This window comes from Rhodnius prolixus, unplaced genomic scaffold (assembly GCF_049639745.1).
Source record: "Rhodnius prolixus isolate KJV_2025 unplaced genomic scaffold, Rpr scaffold_14, whole genome shotgun sequence".
Classification (NCBI taxonomy): Eukaryota; Metazoa; Arthropoda; class Insecta; order Hemiptera; family Reduviidae; genus Rhodnius; species Rhodnius prolixus.
The window spans coordinates 4354489-4381839 of NW_027411594.1; the positions used below are offsets into that span (position 1 = coordinate 4354489).

Here is a 27351-nt window from a genome sequence, read left to right on the forward strand (position 1 = left end):
CAAAATTGAAGTTAAAAAATTAATAAAACTATAAAATAATAACTTTTATTTTCTTAACAAATTAAAATAATATATAAACAACATTACAAAAGTCCTAAGGAATGATATTTACAATGCTTTATTTTTTTTTAAATACTTCTTTCTTTACTATTTTTACTTATTATTATTATTATTATTATTATTTTTTAAGTGATAAATATTTTTAATTTTGAAAAAATTAAATGAGAACGAATAAATTCTTGAAAAAAAAAAAAAAAAACCAGAAAAAAACAAAGAAAACAAAAACTCTAATTCAATTAGTCTTCAGTTAACAGAAAACGTCATTTAAATTTATTTCGAAATTTGGCAGCCTTTTTTTCATTTAACATACACAAACGAAAAGGAAATAATAATAATTAAAATCTTCGAATAAACGAAGGAAAACAAAAAGAAAAATGAACTAGTTCGATAGAAAACATCAGTTCTCTCTTTGGTAGACATCTCTACCTGGGATACCAGTACCTTCGGAATCTCCTAGCCAAGGATATTTATTAGGGCACTCCCGACATGTGGACAGATACCTAGATAAAATAAAAAAACGTAAATTTACAGAAACATTTACGTTTGCTCAACTTTTCTTATAATATAGTAATCTGTTATTCATTCATTTAGTGAGTCAGCAGATAAATGTTAATTTGACTTGAATTTTACCAAAAATAAAAGCATGATATTTCAGTTATAAGAACAGTTTGTGTTACTTAAAAGATTAATAATAAATACTTTCTACAATTCTTTACCTTGTTGTAGTAAAGTTAGCTTCTGGAGGTTTAAAAGAGAGTGCACATTTATTTGGTAGATTACACGGTGGCGGCGGTAGATTATCTTTCTTATTACATTTCCAAGGTTCAAAAGTAGTCAACTCTTTAACGGTACGTGGTTCAGTCGCCCAGGTCAACATTTGTGTAACCGTTACAAACCATACATCTTCCCTGCAAAAGTAAGCAAACATTTAGTGATGCATTAGTACCATTTTCAGGCGCCACGGTAGCCGAGCGATTAGAGGCGAGACCAGCGAAGCTAATATGTATTGTGGTACTGGGTTCGATTCCCCGGTCTTTAGGCCTTGGATTTTATTTAATGATTTACAGTAAAGTATGTTTGCTAGTCGCCTCCGTCCACGACACCTTATTGGTAGTTGGACGTTAAGTCTCGCCTGAAAAAATAGGCGATTACTTTACTTTTAGTGCCATTTTCATGATGATAATTTAATTTAAGTTGGAGATTGGTAGTAGTGTTCTATCCTTGTAAAAGAAAATTCCAAGATAAATCTTCTAATAGAGAAAATTTGAGATGATGTACAATTTATTCTTCCTGCTTTGTTAACTTTCTATTTGACTATTACTATTATATCGTATTATGACAATTGAAACTTTTACAGTAAATTTAAAACAATTATAATGCTTACAAGTTGCTAGCCCAGTCAATAAACTTATGTAAACCATGTTCCAGTTCTTTAATTTGAAACCAATTAGTATGGAATGGCATCATGTACGGCGCTCGATTTTGGTCGTAATATCTGTAAAGAAAATAAATTCTACTAACGAACAATACAGAATATGTTTAAACAGACAGATTTTAAAAACTAATTTAAACACAAATATATATAAAGATTATTAAAGGACCTACATTAAAGAATGGGAATCGGTCATTTGAGAGAAATTTACATCTAATACAGCAGTTGTCGAGAATGAATAATTCTCAGTCAATGCAGTTAATGATTACGTCAGAATCATTGGCAGTTCTTTTTCATTGTTTGCTTGGTAAAGAGCTTAGTAAAGTCAATCATGAATTGATTATCTATCAAATCGCAAGAATTTCTTCACCATTCACTATTCCCCTAACTGCAACTACAATAATGGTTTTCATTCACCTATTTTTCGGATAGTGCGTGTAGCCAACCAAACCTACATCTTAACATGGACAATCCTAAATTTGTTACACAAAATTTAAAATATTCATCTTATTGTTTATTTTACATAGACTTTGGCTCACCACAATAGCCAAGCGATTCGATGCGTGGACCACAAAAAAAGCTAAGATGCATTGTGGTACTGGGGTTTGACTACAGCCTTAGAGTTTATTTAATAGGGTATAAGAAATTATAGGGAAGTATGTTTGCTAGCCGCTATTCGCTCTCGAATCTGATCGGGAGTTGGACTTAAAGCACTCCTGAAAAAGAAATTTGTTTTATTTTACACTACTGTTTCTCTACGCTCATGTGGAAATCATTTAGTGTTTCTAGTGGGTCATGAGGGGCAGTTATCATTGGCATAGATTGCAGAGAATTCAGACCATTAACGCTGCACTATATTGCGAGCAATTCCGAAGAGTTAAAGTGAATCCAAATGAAATGCCCAAATTGATCGCTTGGGCACATCCTCCAATTTTGACGTTAAAAAAATGAGTGTGATCCAAATAATTTACTCCTTTGCTTTTTACCAGCACGCTGATTCCTAAATCTTTGGATCACCAATGGAGAGGAATGTCTCTTCTTACATAATAAATCATTGTGCTACGGTGGAAAACCGTACTAATTTGTACATCGACCCTACATCTTAATTTACGATTTATTTTCCTATGACTTTGTTTAGAATAAATAGTTTCTGAATGAGTAAAGCTCCGAATTCTTCGTTTAAAAGTGTAACTATATACATTTTTTTCTTTTTTGTAACTTCACAAAAGATATTTAGTTATCGCTATAATCTAAGTAAATTTACCTTTCAAAATCTTCTCTCAGCCATTCAAATACTTCAGTTGCATCATGATTGTGCAACACACATTGGTCCAAGTAGGGGCAGTGTCCTCCCTCATAGCTCTCAACATAATGAGCATTTAGTGGAACTTCCCAAATACCTGGCCTCACATCAAACATAATTCAGTAACATAATATTTTCACAGTCCAATTTTTTTTTATGTAAGAAAATAGATACTAACAAAATAGATAAACAAGTTACAAGCTTTAAGAGATATTGATATTCAGAAAAACTGACCATGAGAAAACAGTTGAATCGTAAGCATATTTAATTTTCGTAAAAATGTTTGGCTTCTTGCGACACAAGAAGGTTCGTTTCTTAATATGGTGCCAACAAGGGTGGAACTTGAGCCTAATGAGGCACTTATCCTCTCCCCTATCTCCAACTCGTGAATAAAGAATATTCTTTCTCCAGAAACAGCTTACAACCTCTTAGATTTTTCTAGGCTCTAAATTCCGCAAGTATTCAATTGGGAGAAAGCATTCCTGAAAACATTACATCTAGTTTTGGCAAAATTTGCCGACCTATTCAACGTTTAACCTCTTGATACCTAGGATTGGCCGTCCTTATTATTATGTGCATACGAGTATAACTGGCCCTGCAAGTGAACCCATTTCTATTTAGCGCGCTAACCAAAACTCTAAATTGCAATATACTCTTGGAAGCGAGATATTTGTAAGCGTTTCTGTCCAATACCTTTTACAACCTTTTAGCCAGAAAAGATAGGACCCCAGGATTATCCTAACGATGCATGTCCGGGCACCCGAAAGTAATACATTGAGCGAAACAATTCAGTCTTAGCCTACATTCTCCCATTTATTTGGAGTTCCAAATGGCATGTACAAAGCCTTGACAGTATCCAGTCACTTCTTGATCAGGGGACAGAATTTGTTTTCCCAGTTTAATTTAACTAAAATGTGGCCTTATTTCAAAGAGCTTTAGACCTCTAATGATTTAAATTTTGTAACCAAACATCTCATTTTATCATTAGTTATTGTTTATTTCATTTATCTATTCTTCGTTACTAACTTTATGAGAGTATTTTCAGAGTTTTCACAAGACCTTAATTGATCGATGTTTTATCATTGCTTATTTTTTTTATTCTGGTCTATTTCAATAAAAACTAATAGAAGTCTAACGATTAGCGTCTCCTAAAGATCAAGCAATAAGGAAGAACTTCTGACACTTTTCAGAATTTGCTCATTCGATTCATCTGTCTGTACCATCGTTCTTTCAAATAGGTAACCCACACAGGTCAAGCAAATCACCGATAGGAAAGTCAAGAGTAGGAATCTATGACTAGCTTTAACAGAACCGATATTACTAAATTTCTTCTCAACTTTAATTACATTTTTAAAAACTTTAAAGAATTTTTAAAGAATTAAATTAACGTTAATAATGCTTACTTACCAGGAAATGATTTTGATGGGCAAGTTCCAGATTTACATTCGTGTGGTATTTTATAATCTAAAGTATAAGGCCAAATAGGAAACTTTAACGGTGGGATGCCGACAGAACTATCATAGATAAAACCAAAATCTTCTATAACCTGAAAAGAAATTATTTGAGATAGTTTGTCAGTACATTGAAGGTGTGTAAGAATAAGAAAGCATGCGAATATGGAGGAAGATATTTGTACACAATGATTTGCATAGAAAAGCTGCAAAGATGTAACCGAATAGTCTAAGAGAACAAAAATTCAATTGAGCATTTAATTTAACCCAATTAATATAAAAATAAGACCATAATAATCACCAATTACCAAACTTATATTATTAATTGAAAGAACCTTCAGACACCTATCTTTCCACATGATCATCACCAAAAACCCATTTTTTTTACGATACATAAAAACTTTACAACACCTGATATTGCGTATTTCTACCGGGTTTTAAAAATGGAGCTCTCATTCCGACAACATCACTTCTTGATATGTTAGCAAAATGACGCAGGATTTCCCTCATGCCTATCATTTCTCCGACCCATTCTTCATATCCTTTATCTTGTAAACCTTGCTGCAACCTAGACAAATAACGAAATTTATTTAAATAAATCTTTTTAACAGATCTTCAATCAATAAAGTAAGCAATTTTAGGTAAGACAGTCAACAGAAAATAATAAAAACTTACGAAATGGTCTCAGTTCCAATTTCGTGCCCATTGTGCGCTAACTCTTGTACCATATTGTAATTACAGTATTCATGTGATATGAAAAATGTACCTTTAATGGGGCAACCATTTGGATTTACTCGATGTTCTGAGAAAACTTTCTTGTAGTGTTCGAAATTGTTCAAGTTGATTGCACCATCAAAAGTCAACATGATCATTTGAGGTGTCTGTTAAAACAAAACAAAAAAAAAAAAAAAAATTATGAACATTTGAAGTAGCCCGCAGATATTGAAACATTTTAAACACCTTCTACAAACCTTTTCAGGATCCAGTCCGCCAGGTATAAGAGTTCCATCTCTAGAGCAGAAACAATACGGTAGCTGGCATTCTGCTGTATCGCATTTAAGGGCCAGATCAGTTGGTGGTTCTGTGCTAGGTGCAACAGCTGTAATCAATGCAACCAAATTTAAATTCAATGTATTATAAGCAATAAATAGTTCATTTAAAAGTATTTTATTAAGTCAAGAATAAACAATAATTCTTAATTATGAATGACCTTTGATTTTAGATAAATTGTTTCCAGTTTTATGTCTAAATAAGATTTGTCACCGAAATAAAAAATTATTTGGATAATTAAGAGATGATATCCGCCAAGATATCTAATAAAATCTTGCCCGACGAGAAGCTTAAAAAAAAGGAAGGGTCTCAGTTTAGCAAACATAGATTAAATAAATACATCAGCGGTACGAGACCTATGCTCCACGGCACCGCAGCCAAAGAGGCTTATTGTACCCTTTAGCAAACACTTCCTACTGAATACAAAAAAAAAATCGGTGGCAAAATTAAAACGTAAAGAAATAAGGTTAAACTAAGTATGATTGATCTAGTGGTTAGAATAATTTGAACTCTTATACTCAAGATAACAATAATGAAATAGTAGAGCAGACTAATTTTCACAGGCTATCTTTGGCAGTGTTTCCAATCAGGATGTTAAGAGACTCCATTGGGCATACTAAAGCACTAGGAGTCTCTTTTAATATTTATGGTGCCAAGCAATCGAAGCATTGCCTCGAAACTCCATGCCAGAGATAAATAAAGAATTTGTTAATGAACTTTCACAAATAAACTTACCTACAAATTATTAGGCATACATTTCGGAAGGTTTATTTATAATTATTATTGTTTTATCATTCAAACTGTCGTCGAATCACTGGGCTTCAGACGCTCAACGAAAGACAAAATCTAAGGGTAACCCTAGAAGCCTGGGACCTTCAGCTTGCAAGTCACGATAAACTTTGCACCTTACCAATATTAAATAATAACACCCCATCATTATCAATATAATTGAATGTGAACGCTTGTTTGCTTTACAAAGAACAAGCGTAAATATGTTGCATCTGAAGAATCAATATAAATTATCAGCAATTGAAATTCGAAATAAAAACATATTTTGTAAAGATCACGCATAATTCCCTTTCTACTCAAAAATCTAATTAACATTAAATGACTGATGAACACTTCACAAGACGATGTTACTTAGATTTACAAATGTGAGATAACTCTAATTCTATCTAACCTGTGAAGAATCAACAAATAAAATAATAGCTGTAGCCCCTAGTTTTAAATACATATTTAACTCCCCGATTGGCCAGCCAAAGAAGCTTGGCGGACTAATAATACACCTTTAAATCCAAGTTTCACATTATCAAAAACCCGATTACTAATTTACACCAATGCCTCTCCCATGAGTTTGAACTAACTTATCATGGCCCACATATTCTAAAAAGTACTTTACTTGTTGGTAAAGGGCCGCATCTTGCTTCAGTTTTAAATGTACATAGTTTGTTAACGTCATCGAAATATAATCCAGACGGACATCTGTTCAGGTACGGGTAGTTGTCCACACACTGCATAAAAAATAGAAAGAAATTAATAGAAATAATTATAAATCCTGTAAATACAAAATACGTTATTTAACATGAAATCTTTACATGGTCATAATTTAACTTAAACATAATTTCTTTAAAACCATTCAATAATTTCTATCTGAAAGTAAATATATGTTATTGTTTATATTTTTTATATTTCTAAAAAAATTGTAAAAAAAAGTATCTTCCAAATGAAATTCATGTTAGAAATGAAATAACTGGTTTATTTTGAAGATAGGACCTTGTTCTGCTTTCACCAAACTTGTTTAATTGTTTTCGTATTATATATTTTTTTTGCTAAAAGTTGAAAATGTTTCATTTAATTTTCCACATACTAAGGCTGTACTGAACTTAGTTTATTACGTAGTTTTTGGAAGATATTCAAAAATTCACAGATTAAAATTATAACAAAGTTGATATAATTGTGAAAATATTTAATTATAACTGATAATTAGTGAAAATTTATGAAAAAATTGAAACTGTAAAATTTAAATTGTAAGCCTTGATTAATGTTAATTGGAACTGCTCCTTACGCATTTAACTTAGATAAAAATAGTAAGAACGGAGAGTGAGTGATATTCTAGTGATAAGCACCTAGACGATGCTGGCTGTATAGCGAAAGCCAATGCCAAAAAAAAAGGCAAACAAAAAAAATTATTTCAACTTTTGGCAGAATGTTCAATACAAATAATTTATACTCATTTATTTTGTGGTAATCAACACTTTATATAGAGAATTTTAAACCTATTAAACGGAAAATATTGACAAAATGTATATTTGTACACTAAATAAGATTTATTAATGGGAATATGTCAGGAGATTTATCTGAGTATCTTTCTTTCAAAGTCAAGGGGGTGACTGCCTCTGATCCAAGATTAGAAGCGAAAGAAACAACTGGATGTTCTTCACTTGATGACCTTTTCTTTTTTCTCCTTTCTAATATTTATCACTCTAGTTGGTAGGATTTAGATGTTTAAAAATAACTTTTTCCAAACTAGAAAAAAAAAACATTCAGTCTCGGATGTGTGTCCTCTTCCATAACAGGATACATGAAGGGTAAGCTGTTTAAGAGGACACATATCCATGCCAAAACTTTGGCAATTATTTTGATTTATAATTTTAGTTTCCCTAAACACCAAAAGGTCATACATTTGGTCAAGGTGGTCACTGCTTTTAACAACCGTACTACTTAATTTGAAAAAAAGACCTAACAACTATTGGTAGAATTGGCCTGAGAAAGACTACTGGAAGATATTTCTTTCTTTGTCAATCAGAACTTCAGTTTATTCTAAAGCCGTAGTTGTTCTTTTCTAGTGTTGAGCATGCTACCGAAAACTAAGTTCGCGTTTAAAGCTGCATTAGTTTTTAGCGAATAATGTGTGAAGGCGAGAGAAATACAATATTAATTAAAAAGAGTTCACTGTTTTTTGGCAACTAATTCATCAATTCAGATGAAAGAAAGAATAATGCCAATTTCAGTCGTTTTATTTTTGCCGTGCTTTCGACGTAGGAAGTCATTATATTTTACAGTAGAGTTATAATGTACATTGATTTTGTATACAAAAATTAGTTTACAAAAATAATTACCTTATGCCATTGACATTGTAATACTTTTTACATTGTCATAAGGTTGGCGTGTCTTCTGTCCTGTCTGCTTATGAAGTATGAACTGAGTGTGGTATGGTATAAATGTTTCGTTTGTGAACAGGTCAATGTTGCCAATGGTCAAAAAAATGTTTTTATGTGCTTTTTTATTAAGCTGGAGTATTTGTTGTTTAGATTGTTTATATCTGTTTTTAAATTTATAGTTATTCTCTAAGTCCAGACTTAAGGTACACGCTAAGGGCCAGTCAAAAAATAAGGTATCAAAATTAACTTCTGGTAACTTCAACGAATGGTTTTACCTTTTTATTTTTTCTAGAACAGCTCTTCAATGATTTTTTTTTTTGACAAACGCGCATCAACAATGAATAATATTAATCTACCACTTTAATTTTAAATATTTTGTTTATGAAAATTAATTTAAGAGGGAGAGGGGTTCAGTACAAACGGAACCATTTACACACTCCAAGACCCTAGCCATCTATCTGTTATAGAATCCTCCGGGAATTCACGAAAGATATGGCTCATTTTCTATTCAGGAGACTATTCCTATAAAGTAGAAAGTTCCGTTAAATATCCGGGATACTCGATTTCAAATAAAAGGCAAAAATCTAAAGCAGCAGTTGTTTCCTCCTACGCAAAGAGTTTCCCCTCTAATTCCATATTAAAGCACATATATGAGCATTGTAAGGGTACACAGTAAAATAAGTCTGAGTGACCTAGATTCTGACCTAGACATCGAAATCTGACAATGTCTGGGAACTCAAATTCCTCAGAGCTATGTGAAAGCTATATATCTGTTCATAAAACTAAGAGCTTCTTAGTCTTTCTTATGATTTGACATAATGATCTTATTAAAAAGAATAGACTAGAAAGAATGCAGAATGCGAGATTGCCACGTAGGCTTATGAATAGGACATTTGGAGGATAAAGGTTAACAAGCTGTCCGTTAAATATTATTTGACGATGTGGACGAAAAGCAGAACTCGATTTAATGAGATAGAGATTAAAAGCGCACGTTGGAGTTGTTTAGGGAGGCGTGGTCATATACATGAACTGAGGAGACCTCTAGTCTCTGGAGGGCTTAGTTTCCTCCGGATATCAAGAAAATTCGTTAAACAAAACAAGTGAAAGTCGTTAGAATTTACTTAGCAATTTTTAGTTTTAAACATTCTAATTTGACTAATTTATTCTCTTCACTTTCATATTTTAATACACTATTAAAGTTTTATAATAAAAAAAGCACACATTAAATATGTAAATTATTTTTCTAAATTAATAATTATGTCTGCGTATGTAATTTTTAGTGAATAGTGCGTTTGGTATGCGCTTGCACTTATCAGATATGAAGCAGGATGACGCATAAGTTGTCGAAATAGGTTTCGTAATAAAACTAGAAAGATGCATTTTTTTTTTGTTTTGCCCTTCTCTTAATTCTTCGTTCATTAATTTTTATCTTTCAAGGCTAACTCAATGCATAATTTATGTACGCGGTTTTAAAAATATAATTTTCCAGCGGCGGCCGTCAGGAGAACCAGTCTCTAGCAAAGTTATATATGACATAGTAAATACACATATTTTTTTGATATTTATGAACTAAGTGAACCTTTGAAATTTACAGTCTCTTGAAAAACTATAAAACTTTGGTTGCTTCAAGAAATTTAAAAGGTTTCACAAACTAAAAGCCATTTGCCTGCGACTGACCATTTGCTTGCGATTTCGTAAATAACTCAACTTCTTTACACTTTAATTTTTTTAAAGTGAAGTTAAGTTAATATTATGCTTTCAGCTGAAAATAACCATAAAAGCTCATTAACTTATTTTTTTTAGGAACCAATCAGCTACAGGAATTAATAGTTTTCAGATCGTAACTATTTAATGAATTTGTAACAGTTTAAATGATCAATTTTATCTCCTAACCATAATATATTAATTAAGAAACATAAATTTATTAGATTAATAAAACAAAACTAACCTGATAAAATCTCCTACAAGTGGCTGGATCGGCAAAATTACCGTTGCCCGCGCCTTCCGGGCATACAAATTCAATATCTTCTTTTTTCTCTTCCTTTTTTTGTCCACTGACTGAAAAAAACAAAAAACAAATCTGGCAATATATCTTTGAAATATTTTGGTTAGTGATTATTTTTGTGACAGAGATTTCAAAATTTATTAGTAAAAGCAAATAAATATGTTCGCTTAAGCAGTCTTTGGGTCCACTTTTGAACTCATATCTATTACCGGCGGGCTAATAACAAATATTCTTTAGTCTAGGCCTTTCTAGTGAAAATTCAAAGTTAATTCCGTAAAAATTCACAAAAAAAAAATTGATTCAACTTCGTAAGACAAAAGGAAAAGCTCAGAGCACCAACTTATGCCCTTTCCTCACAGTTAAAAGCCAGAAACATAGGTTCCTAGGAAAACTTGAAGGCAAAGTTTTTTCTTTACCTAAGAGTAAAATTCCAGCCATTCAAATACAATAAATGTTTGGGGGTGCAAAGGTTCCCATGCCTATTATCTTGTTGCAGGAATGATAAGTGGAAACTCCCAAGAATGAGGCTAGTTCATTAGTATTTAAATTTACTTCGGAATTATTACTGTAACGGTATAGTCCAGTCGAATTAAGCCTACCTCTTTACAGGTCTTTTATACTGCGACTGGTACCTTATTAGGGCCTGTGGAAGTGTTCTTCATAATGAAAGAACAAGAATGTTCCTGATCCTCTGCTTCTGCCAAAAAATACACAAACTTAGAGGAATCCACTAAGTGACTTCTGACGTTAAAATAGATCGTTTCCGTTCATTTCTAGCAGCAGTAAATAAATTTATACCAAAGTAATAATTTTTTGTTTAAGGTAGCCAAATTCGTGAAGAGTTTTAGAAGTAGGGCTGATTTAAACCTGGATATTACTTTTATGTTTGTGGGTTTACAGTTATATCAGAAATAGAAGCAACACTTTTGGAGACGTTCACATAACACTACTACCTAACGAACGCGCTCATCGCCACAGTTCATTAGTGATGGACTACAGAAGGAGGTAACGGTATTGTTGCAACCTTAACTTTTACAAATTAATTTTGGTGATAAAACATTACTTGGTCTGTAGAATATTTATTTATAATTATGTTTTATAGTGAAGTATTTTATCTATAAGTTGCATTCTTACTGTTGCGGTAGCTGATTTAATAATAATTACAACTTGATTGTTTTATCATTAGTATAAAAGGGAAGAACGCTTGGCAGTAGAAGTTTGAATCTTTGAATCACAGTTTAGGAAGGTAACATGGTATGGTTTACCCTTGAGATATTTTTAATTAACATTTATTACATTTAACTGAATGTCAAGGTTATCATTTTTTTAAAAACATATCTGTGACGTGCCTCAAGTTGTGACTGTATCTAAATATGGTTGCATACGTTTAGTTTTGTACTTTGTTCCAAATATTATCGAAAAGGAAGAGTGATGTGTTGCTGCAAAGAGCCCGACAGAAAACAAAAGTGAGAGAGTGAAATGGTAATTATTTCAGCCCCACCTTGGCCGTAATTCTATCGAGTCCACAAAGGCCATACATAATTTCTCTCACAATGTAAATTGTTTTCAAGAAGTAAATACTATTCAACGAGTCTATTTCTAAAAGCTTGGGAATTGTAAGTCCAATCTGTTGTTTTTCATCTGTAATCTTTCTTTATTTAATTCTAACCGTCTTTGGTTACATGTTGTCACTACTAACCATGTACTATTAGCAAAATAAAAAAAATAATTTGTTTAAAAAATATTTAAATCGAACACATTGGAAGTTTTCAGAAACTTAAAAACCGGTTATATTTTATCTCTTGTGTGTCCGGGTGTGGAAGGACGGCCACCTACCACACACAATAATGTGAGACTTACAAATGACGTCACAGAAAAAAACCTGATGCCATTGCATTTGTTTTTTTAAACAAGCAAAAACAAGTTGCTTCTTCCAAACACATGGTATGAAAAAATCTGGTACAGACACTCACTTGAGTTTCTTTTAAAATGCCCTTGAAGTTGTGTTTTATAGGCGTCAGGTCTTCTTGTATTTCTTTATGTTCCAAATGGATGTGTAACCTCAACAATGCCTCTTCGGCTGGGTTTTGTTACTTAAAGGAGTATTAGCTATTGCTGAAGCTACAATCAGGTAATGTAATCTCTGTTTGCCGCTCCCTTGTTTGGTGGTTCTTCTTCTATTGTCACGGTCTTCATGGTCACAACCAGTTACCCCATGTACCGCTTGGAGGTATGCTGTTTGCTTAGGCCAGCACAAGCTGATGGGATGTTCTTATGGTCACTAATCCTAAACATGTTGTCTCTCCATACAAAAAGCTACAATTTACGTAGATGTAAAGATGTTTCGTGAAAAATCCAGGACTCCAAGTACAGCGCTGGCTGCCCAGAGGTCGCCTATAAGGCTCGCGTGTAAACTAAGTTTTGAAAATTTAACGCACTACTTTCTTTTAATGGAAATAAAATTCTCACTTTAGCTAGATTATCGCAGAGCAGCAGGATCGCAGGATTCGGAATGTCGCAAAATAAAACAGAAATGTGAGGTATTTCAGATTTTTCATCTGAAAATCTTCGCAACTCTTTCGTAAAAAAATATTTGCCCTTTATTTTCAGAAGTCTTCAGAAGGTGTACTATGTGTAGTCTCGCAGAAAACTTCAAGAAAAAGATTGGAGGGTAAACATACTCGTATTTCTACACAACTTTCTTGAACACCATCCATCAGCAAAACTCAACCTTTGTAATTAATGAGATGGTCAAATACACACAAGTATTGAAACCTGGTAAGTATAGTAAATAAAATTAATTCTTTAGTTAAATACAATAAAAAGCTACCAATTGTTTTAACTTTTAGTGAATAACTAAATAAAAATATTGAAATAATTAATCATTTTATAATGTGAACGATTAGTTCTTTAAGTTCCCTATCTATATACTTATTTATGACAATATTATGCAAAATTACTATCTAATTTATGCCATTCAATTATTAGCTTGTGAACTGTGTCATGCTATTTAACAATTGAATTATTATTTTAATGAGTTTCACTAAGTCACATTTAATGATCGTCAACAATCGATACAACAGAAGATTTATAAGCATACATGAACATTATTTACTGCATTTATTGATATGTAATAGTTGACAATATTATTGAACGTAATGAATAATTAACTGCTGAGATTATCAGTAATTATTAATCAGAATCTCATCATTCTATTACTTTCTTTTAATTAATAATTACTCTACCAGCTATATAAAGTTTGTCTGCAGCAGAAAAAACCTTTTTTTTTACTTGAACTTCCTAAGTACCTGTCATTTTTATCTTCTTTGGGTGTCAATCATTGAAGTTTACATTTTTTGCGATCTTCCTAATTAGTTGTTTCGCCTCCTAGGTTTCGTCTTTCATTGATTTTCATCTGCAGCAAGGAATATTATTTGTCGTTTCTCAAACAGGGGCACAAAGAATATTCTTCTTTTTGGACGTCACTAAAGAGTTTTTTTTGTTAACACTTTCTCAGCGTGGATCACTATATTATGCAGTAACCACATTTTCAAAAATTTAAATACTTCCAGAGTTACAACAGTTTGGAATTTTTTAAAAAAAAATTAATTTAACATCTTTTGACATAAACGATATTATAAATTCTGAATAAAAAATGCCTAAAGAATTATGGATCCATTGAAACATTCTTTTATCGATATTTGTAACAGTATATTGAGATAACTCTTAACAATAATTAGTGAACACTTTACTGGAACGTTACGGGAATAACTGTTACGGAAGAACTTTCATACTTTCGGAATGTATAGCACAATTAACTTCCTAAACACTTTAAAAGAAACAATGCTAAAGTTACGTCATTCTGTTTAGATTAAATGTACACTTTCTTGAGTAATCTAATGTTACGACTGTCTATCTAATGTTTATTTCTAGCTTTATAACTTAAGTTGAGAAATTTAGTCTAAATTAAAAATTGTTGGATATTTGGAACAAATAAAAATTGGTACATATAAAGAAAAATATCTGAATACTTCTATGCTTACTCTATGCATATGATGATCCATGTACTGCTTGATTTGATTTTAGACTATTGGATACAAGAAAGTTTGCACCAATGCTTTTTAGAGTGGGAAGTTATTTAAGATAAAAAACTTTCGACGATAAAGAAAAACTATGGTTTAAGGAATTGATTGAAAAAAGTAATTAAATTTGTTTTCCATTAAGAAAACTCTTTTTTAGCTCTAAGTGCACTGAGATAAGCCGAGCTTCGAGGCCAAAAAACATTTCTCACTGGCAAATTAATGTTACATTAAAAATGAAAAAAAGTAGTTAATTTTAATAAGTTTGATAGTCATAACCCACTTTATTTTTGCCCTTATTTTGAAAGATTTTCTGTTATCAGGGCTGAGAGCAGGATGAAATTGAAATATATCTGTGGTGTTTAATGGAACAGAACGCTGACCTGTTGGGTAAAGAAGGTAATGCAAGCCTTATTTAGTTCGGTAGTTCACAGTCTTCGAAACCAGCTGAATACACAAGAGCTGACAAGCTACGGGGAGACAGTTAATAACCCCTACAGGACTGATTTGATCTGAAGCCAATCGGTATCACTTTTCATGATAACCCATTTTCTATAGGCCCGTTTTTTATTTCGCATCGGGTGACCCAAAATGCTCTGAGCTCGAATTGACGATTTGACTGCTGACAATGTGCCTTGAAAGAGATATGCACTTTTAAGAGAGTACTACTTTTAACGTGAATGGATGAACATTATGACGTGACATAATTAAAAAATAAAATGAAAAAAAGAGCTCTGTGGTATAATTTTGAACCGTGTATGGTTGCTACATTCAAGAATTACATAGTTAGTAAAAAAAATATGCAGTTTTAATCTTACGTATCTTATATTATATTTAATTTAATGCATTTAAAATTAGAATCTTTCTTGCAAATTCGAAAAATGAGAATTAATTACCACGACATTTGCATTTGAAACAGTTATTAATTGATCCAGCTAGGTGAACAGCTAACTTCTCAATATGGGGCAAGGATTCTTAATTTTTTTTGAGAAGGTTTTTTTTCAACTCGGCCCACACCTCTATTTATCGATGTTTGGATTATTTTTTGTACATTATACGTATACGTACTCCCACACCTACATGCACGTGGTACCTGTTACTTTTGTAATGCATGTTTAGGAAGTGAATGTGTTCCGTCCATTCACATTCCAATATGTCATTTTTACTAGAATATTCAGCGCGTAAACCGGATATAAATTCATTGAATAGATTAAAGAAATAAATAATAAACTAAAAAAAAAAAAAGAGCGTGGGAATTTTACGAAATAAAATAGCAATCTGTTACACATTGACAAGTTTAGCATTTTACATTTTTTGGTAGTGACATCGTAATCACTAGAAATGTTAATTTGAACGTCCGTGTAAAGCAGCGATTCAGACTCGCATCTAACTCAAGCATACTCTGATCTTCGATAAGAGGAAGAACAAAATATCTGCTACTAACTCTTGCATGACTTTTCAGCAGCTTAATTGAATATTGGAATTTTTACTAAAAAAAAAAAAAATCGTTGCTCTATTAAAACAAGTTCACTTGTTCCTTATTATAAAAGTTAAATTCGACTCACAGCTCTCGAAGAACTCCATTAAAATCAATATTCTCTTAGAGAAAGTTTCAAACTATGCCTAATATAAGTTTATAATATTATATATAATCTTCCTGACTCTAACTCAAAAAAACCTTCCAGTAGAGTTGCATTTCTGGGTAATTCATATTGTTTCAACTAGGAATTTTAATTACATATTCGAAATTTGTAAAAATATTTATGAATATTATTCAGTTAAAAACACAGATTCACGAAAACATTCAGTCGATTTCTTTTCTCTTGTAATGTTTTAACTAAAAACTTGAATTTATGCTAAAGATTTATTTTATTAATAAAATCAAAGGTGACCGTGATTGTTAAACCAAGAAACTCGAGTAACCTTAAGGAAGTTATTGGACTATATTAACAAAAATAGTGTTAATAATCATGTTCAACTATTTGTACACAAAAACTGATAATTTACTTATAATTTAATTTTTTAATTTACTTAATAATTAGATAGAACATTATTTTTAATTGATTGAAAATTAGGCCTTGTTCATCTTTTTTCAATAATTTCTTATTTCCTTTGCATGTCTTATTGTTAGAATGTGGTCTTATCAACATTCTTTTTTTTCTGTTAGAAATTCGGGTCAATGGAGCGAACAGTGATTCAGCGAGGGAGAACTGCTACCGGGAAAGAAGTAAGAAATGCCGCTAAATTACGTAAGAAGAGAAGGAAGAGAGTAGACCACTACTACAGAATTAAGTAATCATACTGTTGGTTGACTTTACTACTGTCAGTCTCGAAACATTCAGGTGATGTTTCAACAGATAGTTTATTCTATTCATTTACTTGTCGGTTCTATTTTGTGTTAAAAAAAAAGAAGGTTATTTAATAAAAAAAAAAAAGTCATGCATAAAATATTAAGTTGGTTTTAGTTGATAATTATATAAGAGCTGCACGAAAATAAATATGAGTATTATTTATGGATCTGATCTTTGGAAAATTCGCTTCAAAGATTAATCGACATTGTTTCATATCAATAGGTCTAGTTATGGTTTCGAATTGCGAGCGACTCCCTCGCACGAGATGATATATCTATACAGGATGCTTGTTTCGACCTTCAGGTCTTATAGCTGAGTGGCTTAAATCAATCAGTAATAATAATAGATATATACATATATAAATAATTTTAACAAATAAAACAATAACCAAGCGTATATTTATATATATCTTATTAGTAGAAGAATGAAGTGTTTATTGAAACCCATATCCTACTATTATCTTGTAAGCAAGCAGAATGACTATAGAAATTAAAAACTGAGCTGATGGACCTCTAGCGTAACTGATCAACTTAAAGGTCGACAAACTCTTTACACAAAACTAGATTTCAATAGACTCCGGTGCATGCATGCATGCACACCTTCATAGTTGTTTGTCCAACTTGAAATAAGAAAGAAATAAGAAGCGTACTATCAAATATATTTATTTTTACTATTTAGTTGTTAAGGTATTGTGATTATTAAATGCATGTATTTTAGGCCCCTTAAATGCGCTAAGATGTTTTTACCTTGAATTTCTGCTGTTTGCTTGTACCTAAAAACCTCTTAATCTCGGAACTTTAGATTATTAAGTGGAATTGTGTCTTTATTTTCTTTGTTGTCTTGTCACTGGTAGGTATTTCTTCAACATCATTAAGAGTAATTATTACTGTATAATCAAGAAAATTTATTCCAACCACATTATTTTTCTTTCAACAATAAGAAAAAGAAAACGATAAATACTCAGAAATATTTCTCACATTGACTTTCTCTTTGTATTAATTGGAAAGTTATCTATTATCAATTATCTATTCTATTAATAAAAATAGATATTTCATCTAACAGAATCACAATAAAATATTTTAAGAAGCCTGCATTCCTAATGGCTGTATAGAAACTTTCGTCTGAGTTTTTAGCAAAGAATTCACTTTATAGTTTTAAAAGTTATCCTTAAAAGAAATTTAATCTTTGCTTTAAACAAGAACTCTAGAGTTTTAATGTTTAATTTGAAAACTGCTCTACAATAAAATCGAGTAAATAAATTGATTCGCTTCTCCTTCTAGAAAAGAAAATGAAGAGTTGATTATGGCGACAAAATATTTTCCAAATAAATGATTCTGAAGGAAATGAGTAACACCTTTATGAACTTATTTGAAGAAGTTGTTATTCAGACACGTTCAAACTTTATAAAACAAAGGATGTCTAGAAAGCTGACTTTAAAACTCCAAAGTTCATTGCAATAAAAAAGCAATTTATATTCAGTTTACAGTACTGTTGTTTAGGACAGATAACATTCCTGTACTATGTCCTGGTATAATACCTTTCTCCAAGTTACTAGTTAATAATATCTGACCTTTGAACGTAAATCTAGGGCAAGGTTAAACACTACAAACCACAAGAGTTCCTAAAATTTAGTTGCAATGTTTATGAACAAACGTATATAGTAGGACAGCTTCACAGATTAACATCATCTATTCGACAAAATCGTCTATTATCCAACAAAATCGAAAGTTATTTAGTAGAAAAATTATTTGTGCGTAAAACACTTAATTAACTTTCATTTTTGCTGTTTAAAGAACCCAAACTAACAAATTTTATTCTAAATTACAATTTAAATTAAAGATTTTTAAGCATTAATAACTGCATTTTTATAAAAGGCTTGAGGCGAAACGTTTTATTCTATGATAGTTAAGTTCGCTATCGCAGATTTTTAGTGTCTACACTAATTTTTAATAATTTAAAAAAAATCATTTTACTATTTATTTTACTTAATTTTACTCTTCAAACTTTGGAGGCAAACTTAATCACATCAGTTTGAAACTATTTCGTGTAAAAATAATTTTAAGAAGCGTTCAGAGGTTAAATTATGTTAAGGGTCCCTTAAAATTTTTATATATGTATAAAATTCTAACATTTAATAACAATTTCAAGTTTAAAGGGAATTGGTAAACGGGAAGTTCTATTTATTAAACGAGTTTCTTTTTTTTGTCTGAAAGACACTTTACCTGTACGTAAAAGAACTAAGTGATTCGAGGCATCAGGCAAGGTTGTAGCCTGATTTTTCTATTGTGCTACTTAGCCCTTGTATAAGCATTAGAAAAAGCAGAGATTAGGCTTTTAGTCTCAAGAAGAAGAAGAAGAGAAGTAACTGAGAGGCCAGTCACTTTCTGTTCAATTGGTTGCAATCGCTATTTTATGGAATAATATCTTTAGCATTGAAAGACCAGAAGAGATCATATCGCAAAAATGAAGGGGAAGATTATGATTCTGAAGCAAAAAGAGATTGAGTTATCACGTACTACTAAATGAACAAGAGGTTGGCAGTAAGTCTCTTCTGGCTTATATCTGGGTAAAGAACGCACCCTTTGCTTTCAATGTCAGGAATTTAGTAGCAAAAATTGAAAAAAAAAGAAGACAAAATGTAAGCGTGAGATAAGTATGAGAGAACTGGCCATAGATCTGTGAGTAGAAGATTGGCATAATCGAATAATTTAATGGGAAAGATATGATCTGTCGGCAATCCGGAAGAAAAGTCACAAAGGTAAATAAAATAGATAAGTAGGGGATCAAAAACATGCTGAGACATGCATTATTAAAGTTTTCTTCCTGTGACCTCAAAGCATATTTCCGGCGTGAATCAAATTTTTAAAAAAATTGACGTGAACTATGCTGCGAGAGTGGATAACATTGAGTTTTAAAATTATGACTATTTTTTGATTTTATTTTCTTATTTCAATTAACAAATATTTCTGCCAGGTAACATTTAAGAGAATTAACGACAAGCCACATCAACAAAATAAAAGTAAAAAAAAGACCTCAACACTTTATGCCTTTCAAGTTGAAGTATAAGAAAGTTTAAACATTTTTTTTTTTAATGAAATATCGTTAGTTGAAGAAATTGCCATACGTAATAAAATATGCCGGAGAAAGGAACATCACCTACGTGAGCCGTTTATATTATTTTGATTAATATTACACCTTTGAAGATATACAGGCCTTCAAGTTTTTATTTTGTTTGGATTAGCCTTCCCTATGACACTTTCTATTTCGTTGAACGTCCTCATCATCAACTCTTGTATCGATATTCTGTCTAAATTTAAGTTAATACAAACTCACATTTATATTGTTTTTTTTTTTTTTAAATGCCAATTAATTCTATATTTTTTCAAACCATTGTTCAAATCTTTTACCTGGAAAATGTACCCATGACTATCATAAAATATGTGAGGAAGTAAATACACAATTAACTCTTAATTGGATTTAGATAAAGACAATTTTAAGATAATTCTATGTTAATGGATGGAACAGTTAGAAAAATGAACGAATAATCACTGTTTAAGTTTCTGTAACAAACTTAATTAAGAATAACAAAAGTAGTATGTGCTCTACGTTAATCAGGGCTCTGAAAATTCTAGGGTTCCCACATTGCATAAGAATTAAGTTAATAAATGTCTATTTAAATAATTGATTACTAAATTCTGTTTGAAACATTAAATAGCGATTGGTTAATGGATTATTGGTTAATGACTTCCTTAATATTTTAAAGAAATAATTTTAATTTGAAGATAAAATGGAGTGACTAAATGAGGTTTATGCATTTTACAGTTTAAAACAACCAATGATTGGTCCAGCTTTTGCATTATTATTGGCTCAATTTGAAAATAATTGTAACTAAATAAATAATGCAAATTTAATATGAAGTAATCATGAAGTTTGTTTTGACGCAAAGAACGCGAGGAACCTATGCTTCCAACGTCTCTTAATTATAACTTAAATCGTGAATTATTTAAAGGCAGAATTTCTAAGTTGATTCAAAATTAAAAGCAATCATTTATTTTGTTCTCCTTAATTGAGATTTATTTTATAAAAAACCAAGCTATTCAATACTAGCTAGTTGAAGAGAGAAAAAGTTGAATTAATGAAAATAATTTTAGTTTTTTTGGGCATATTTTTCCCCCAACAATCAGGAATAATTTTGAAATAACTATCCACTCATATAACTTTTTTTTCTAAACATTCTCTAATGTGATTATTAACTACTTCTAATTTTCTGTTTTTTAAGAAAGAATTTTGAATACCTATTGGCTCATATTTGAGAAATGGTATTGTTAAAACATGGTTGTGAAACATGGACCTTAAGTGCAAAAATAATAAAAAAACTAAGAGTGACTGTGAGATCGATGGCAAGAATAATGCTAGGAATTACTAGAAAGGATAAAAAAAAGAAACAGTGGATAACAGAACAATCACTTCTGGTGGATGTCGGTAAAATAGTGACAGAAAGAAAATGGAACTGGGCAGGGCACATAGTAAGAACAAAAGATGAGAGATGGTCCAAAAAAATTATAGAATGGTATCCCAGAGAAATGAAAAGAAAACGAGGAAGACCATCCCGCACCTGGGAAGAAGAGTTTAGAAAAGTTTGTGGGGGAGTTACGTGGATGAGAGTAGCTAGAGATAGAAGAGAATGGGAAAGATTGAAAACCGTGTATTCGACAGTGTGGCTATACCAGGACTAACTCAAGTTATTAAATCAAATCAGTGTAAAGTAAATAGGTGATGATAAAATACAAGAGTGTAAAGAGATAATAAGTGAAATAAGTAAAATTTATGAAAAATTCAATATATAAGTAATTTAAATGTATTCATGAAATTGAATTATAAATATGATTTGAATGTAAATAGGAGTAAAAACCAGTTCAATTAAATCAAAGCTAAAAAATGTACATAATAACAGGAAAGAAAAAAATATTTTATTCTGCAAAAAGGGACTTAACTTTATAATTTCTATTTTTTCACTTTATTGTTTATCTAACACATTTAACTAGAGTATTAACAGCACTCTAACCTATAAAGGTGCCACGGCTGTAAGCCGATTTGTTTATGTATTAGAACTGTGTAAAAAAAAAAAAAATGAAAAATGTCAATTTGTAAATCAAAACAATAAATGGCTATTATTATTATTATTATTATTATTGGCTCATATTTGGAAGCTATACTTGCTTAAATTAATCCGTGTACTGACAGAACCAAACCTTAACTTTTTTTGATCATTGAAACTTGAATATTGTGTTCTTTTCGCTAGAATATGACCTCGTTACGGTCTAAGAGTCTGTAATCCTTGAACTCCGGTAGGGTAAATGCACTTGCCAGTAAAGTGCATCCTAGAAAATTAGTCAAAAAAAGTATAGAACTCCCTGACTAACAACGAGGTCAGGGTAACTGTTACCTATCTTCCTCATTAGCCACGATCAATGGCGTAAAATCAATTTGTTTAACTAAAATGCCTGAATGAAATAACAAACTTTCACTTACATCAAATTCTAATTGATTAAGTTTTTTTTCTAAATGTTGTTTATATCAAAATGGAGGCTAGACGTTGAAGGTGCATTGTGGAAAGGTATTGGGTGGAGTTTTTATGAAAGCACCTCATCTTCAGATACATTTAAAATATGTTTTTATGCAAATACAATCTGTCATGAAATTAATTGTGAACGAATGCAAACTATGTTACGTTTAAAGAAAATAAAAACATATTATAGATGTATAAGCAATTATGTATAAAAATCGTTATAGTTTTACATGGAGCTCCCGTAAGTTCAGTATGGCTATAAAGCAATTTGTAACGCGAACTATTGTAGTTTCATTATGAATTTAGTTGTCTATAAGATGCTTAGTTCAATGACCAAAATTAGTTTGAACACTAGGAAACTAAAGTTTTCGGCTAAAGTTCGATAGATCATATTTTTCTCTCATCACAGGCATATTGTGATTGTTGGGGTGCCAGTATAAGTATTATTTGCATTGTGGAAAACCTCAGGTTCTCCAATAACCCAATTCCACTTTCTCCCGAGGAATGAGCAAAGCATCTGAGTCTAATTTCAAGCTAGTTTAACATATTTCTGTATCAAGAAGACTGTAGTAGCTGATTCCATACTTTTACAAGCCTTTTTTTACTCTAAAGTGCTTTTAGCAAAGACGAAGTCCCAAAAAAGATGTACGTTCCTCAACCTTAAATATAGTTTTCTCTTTATGGGATACTGGGAAGTTGCATTACGGGTTGAATTTATACACATAGAAAATAATCGACCCAATTCTGATCATAAATCACTTTCTTCCCAAAAATGTTGTAACATATGTATGTTCTAATGTTGGTGACTGTATCATTATTGAATTTTGTCATCATGATAAAGTAATTCCAACGATTTTATTCTTCGTTAAAGTGAAGTAATTACACCTGCTTATTCTATAAAAGCTTCCTCTTCTTTTTTCTTTCTTTAAAATATCTTACTAATGTTTGATATTTAGACATGAGAGATTTCCCGAATTCAACCAATCATTAAATTTATTATTTTCTTACAAGCATCTTAGAAATTCTGTTAATTAATTCATATATCCTTGAATTCTTTAGAATCATGCTAGAGGAGAAGTTTAGATGAATCAGAAGTTAAATATCACAAGGTCATTTTCAATAATTAATTTTAAGTTTTACAAATTTATATACTATGTGAAATTACTTTCCTTAAACAATGTTGGCGAATTTCTAAAGGTTAATAACGTTTTTCTGCGGTTCCTTCAAAAGTAATATTTTTTTCATTAGACTTTTTTTCATAAGTGGTTTTGGTTTTTGCAGATTAGATGAGTTATAAAATGTTTATATGTGATGAGTTAAGGTTTGCCTGTTAAATACTCGTAAAATTGCAAAAAACAGAAATTTATGAAACATTTTAAATATGCTATTCCGTCATGATCAAATAGTTAAATTTTCAAAAATAGCTCGAACTAAATATGTAATCCAGTTTCACTTACAAATCCCCCCAAGTGTTCTGGAAAAAATTATATTTTTAGGGCATCCTAAAATAATAAGTAATAAGTAACTTTTTTAAAAAACTTCGTTTCTCACAAAAAGAAATAAAAGTCAAGAACATCACTTGCCTTCAAATGAATTATTTCGATTAGATTCTGCTTAAGTTTTACACAAGTATGCGTTTTCCCACCTTTAAACCCTGATTTAACTGTTTATCGACTATGTTTACAGAAAGTTTCTTCTTGGATACCCGTATTAGTTCAATTTATACGTATAACAACTTCCGAAAAATATTTGTGGGACTAAAGAAATGAAAGAAATATTTATTGAATAAAGACATTTGGTCGATTTTGCTTTATTACTTTAATAAGGCCTATAATTTCACAAACACAGCTTTTGTGATTAGTGAAATATATAAGTAATAGGAGAATACTCTTTCTTTGATCTGGTTATAAAACAAAATACAGTTCTGGAAACATCCCATCGAATTTTTAGCTCAAATTACATAAAATTATAGCTTCTCTTTGATATTGAAAGCTTATTAGGGTTTTGTAAGTTAAAACAACGCACAGAACTTTGTTACATTCTGATATACGGAACATTTACAATGTTATTAGTGGAATAAAAAAAATATTACATGACTAATTTTCATTGTATATTACTGCAAACAATTTTCTTAATACTGTTATTTAACTAATTATTTAAAAACATATCTCCATTTCAAAAGAATATTGTCACGTTCTAATTAATAATTAGAACTTCAATATTCAATATTGAATACAATCAAAAAGTAGGAAATCAGAGCTAAATCTACAAAAAAAAAGTAAGAAAGCTGACAATTTTAAGAAACAGTTAAGTGGCAAAAAAATAATTTAAGAAATTCCGCAATCATTATTCAGAACGACTCTTTAGAAGAAAAAAAATCTTCAAATATGTTTTGTAACATAACGGTATAATGAATAGATAGGTTTTTATAAGGAATATATAAATAAGAAGGATAAACTTTCTTGTTTATAAAAAGAGAAGCAATTAAAGAGCTATTTTCATTCGGTGATATCTGAATATTTTAGTAAATATTGCTGTCATTTAAAAATTGTATATAAACTGTTAAATAATAGTTTCATAAAATATTCAGTCTAGAATGGAATACATACAAGGGCGATATACTTATATGTCCTTGCCAGCACTATATGAACGTTCTTAGAAATTAATACTGGCGAGGTTAAATTCTAAGTTAAGATTGGAACAGTTACTACTGTTAATGCTGGCAGTTATTAAGAAATACTTTTCAATAAATCTGTGAACGATCTGGCGTTAAAAAAAAAAAAAACGCTTTCCCAGCAGAACAAACTTAAAATTGTATTGCTCCAAAATAACTTATTTTTGGCCTTATAATCCAAGAAGAGTTTAAAGCAAGAAGTCAAATTATAGAGAGAAGAAATAAGAAACAGAAAAGAGATGCTTGCTAATTTCCCACATGACTGAAAATAACCAGGATATAATGTTTTATTGAGAAAATCGTAAAAAATGGAAAGTGAAGCATTCAATAATAATAAAGAAAACGACTCGATTATTGATTAACGGATTTTTTTTACTGTATATTTTGCGTCATATTTCCTGGTTATGTATAAAGGAGAATAAATATATCAAGGTTTAACTTTATGAGATATATTACCTTCTTTTAATTTTCAAAAGTTAGATTTTCAAATTTGAGATTTGCCCGGTAATAATACAAGTTTTGAGGTCCTAGGACCTGGAATTTAGGATCAATCTTTATGAGGTGGTGCATATATTTGCATATCAAATTATGATTTTCCAGGGATTTCAGCGTCATTAGCACTTTCTTTATAACCTTGAGGACTTGGAAAAAAAAAATATATATTGGAATCGATTTGAACTAACTAAATTTAAAAAAAAAAAAAGGGTTATATTCGATCAATTACGTTTCAAGCCTTACAGAACTCTCGTTAAAAATCAAATTTCATCAAAAGAATTACAAACAAAAGTGACACGTCTTTGAATAAAGTGAAAACAAAAAATATCTTTGAATTTTCGCATCATATTCAATTTTTAGATACAGAAAAAGTAAACCAATTCCCTGAAATGACACATTTTGTGATAAATTTCAAGTTTTCTCTTCTTCCAGGAATCTCTCACGGAAAAAAGGTGAAAAAACAAAGTCTTTACTTTGAAGGGTTAATACGAGTACTTAGTACAGCACATTTAAGGAAATCTGAATGAGCGGCTTTTCGAAAATTTGGCAAAACAAAATACACAAAAACCAATATCTATATTGAAAATTCAAAATAGAAAATCTGTACATTTACAACGAAAATCCCCTACAAAAGGATAGAGAATATAAATAAACCATAAATAAATTAAAACAATTTTTAGAACTTTTTGATTTTATAAAGGTTTTACTATTTATAAAGCGAATATTTATTTGGGAAAATAAGATTTGATTAAAAGGAATCTTGTCTTAAATACTTCTGACGAGATAGAAAGTGTTAAAACCGCTCCACACAGCACCTTTCACTCCGGCTGTGTAGCTCGCACAACTCAGTTTATTATTATGTCTTTTTTTTTTTTTTTTAAATGTATATATACACCTAGTTCTAACGTTAGGAATAGAAATATTGTGTTTTATTTTATTTTTTGATTTTTATGCCATACAATTTTTTTAACTAATATTTTAGTTCCAGAAATCAATTGAAAGTGATTTCAGGTATACACAAAATAAGAAGTGAAGATGAGTTGTGGTATCTTGAAAAAAGAAGAAGGATTCTTAAAAAATAAAGATTTCTTCAATGTATTTTGCAGATCAGAATAAAAGAGAAAGTTGTATGTATATTGAGGTTTTATTACTTTAAACATTCTTCGATTTAATTTTCTTTTTTTTCTAGACTAGCCAAGAGTTTTCTTCAATTAGACACCCAACCACCAGTAGTTATAAGACAGAATGAATAATTGGAATTGTAACGTACGATTTTTGTTTTATTTTTATAAATTAGGAATACGAAATTAACTTACCTAAAAGTAGATAGGCTACAAACACACATATAATGGACGGTAACATGTTGTACTAGATGGACATGACCCGCACAGTGACTGACTTCTGCGCCAAGTTCTGTCCCCACTTTTGTCGCACCTCACAACCACATACTCTCCCATGCAGCATGCATTCTTACATCCCAGCACTGCCATCTTGTGGCTCAAATTTCTAACTCTGGCATTCAACTGAAATTTTAACGAAAATGATGGTAACAGGTTTATAATTGTATTGTGGAAGTTAGTTGATAAAAGATTGGTAGATGAAATAACCCGAATTTTAAAAATGAAAGTGATTCATTCAGACCAAAACGGTGCAGCGAAGTGATTTAACATTATTTCTTATCAGATCCTTTGAGGTAGAAACACGATTATAGAATAATGCCA

The 27351-nt window shown here is 30.8% G+C and overlaps 2 protein-coding genes across 20 annotated transcripts in view; one reads left to right on the forward strand and one right to left on the reverse strand.

Annotated features, from left to right (window-relative positions):
* Positions 1-23: 23 nt before the first annotated feature.
* Positions 24-27103, reverse strand: LOC141451703 (chitin deacetylase 1-like). The gene is made up of 11 exons (XM_074123273.1): positions 26947-27103; positions 10406-10515; positions 6696-6807; positions 5218-5345; positions 4922-5127; positions 4658-4814; positions 4203-4341; positions 2757-2892; positions 1445-1555; positions 777-968; positions 24-560 (listed from the first exon to the last, which is right to left on the reverse strand). Exons 1-11 carry the CDS (start codon positions 26990-26992, stop codon positions 458-460), a joined length of 1440 nt encoding a protein of 479 aa, XP_073979374.1. The 5' UTR covers positions 26993-27103; the 3' UTR covers positions 24-457.
* LOC141451701 (cilia- and flagella-associated protein 70-like) overlaps positions 11320-27351 on the forward strand; it is a 33836-nt gene continuing 17804 nt past the window's right edge. For 5 of the 19 annotated variants that reach the window (XR_012457039.1, XR_012457040.1, XM_074123250.1 and 2 more), the window contains exons 1-4: positions 11474-11708; positions 13073-13240; positions 14865-14940; positions 16709-26896. The gene's annotated coding sequence lies outside the window, so the exon portion shown is untranslated. Of the gene's footprint in view, positions 11717-11764; positions 12079-12138; positions 12594-13072; positions 13241-14864; positions 14941-16708; positions 26897-27351 lie in introns of those variants that run through there. The other 14 variants (XM_074123255.1, XM_074123256.1, XM_074123257.1 and 11 more) reach the window with 14 other exon arrangements.

What these genes read in the sequence shown, in the direction of transcription:
- LOC141451703 (XM_074123273.1), bottom strand. Translation starts at nt 26,992, where the DNA reads ATGTTACCGTCCATTATATGTGTGTTTGTAGCCTATCTACTTTTAG. An exon ending in GCGGACTGGATCCTGAAAAG is followed by an intron (nt 5,128 to 5,217) that starts GTTTGTAGAAGG and finishes TTGTTTTAACAG; the next exon opens with ACACCTCAAATGATCATGTT. An exon ending in CCCATCAAAATCATTTCCTG is followed by an intron (nt 2,893 to 4,202) that starts GTAAGTAAGCAT and finishes ATGTGAGGCCAG; the next exon opens with GTATTTGGGAAGTTCCACTA.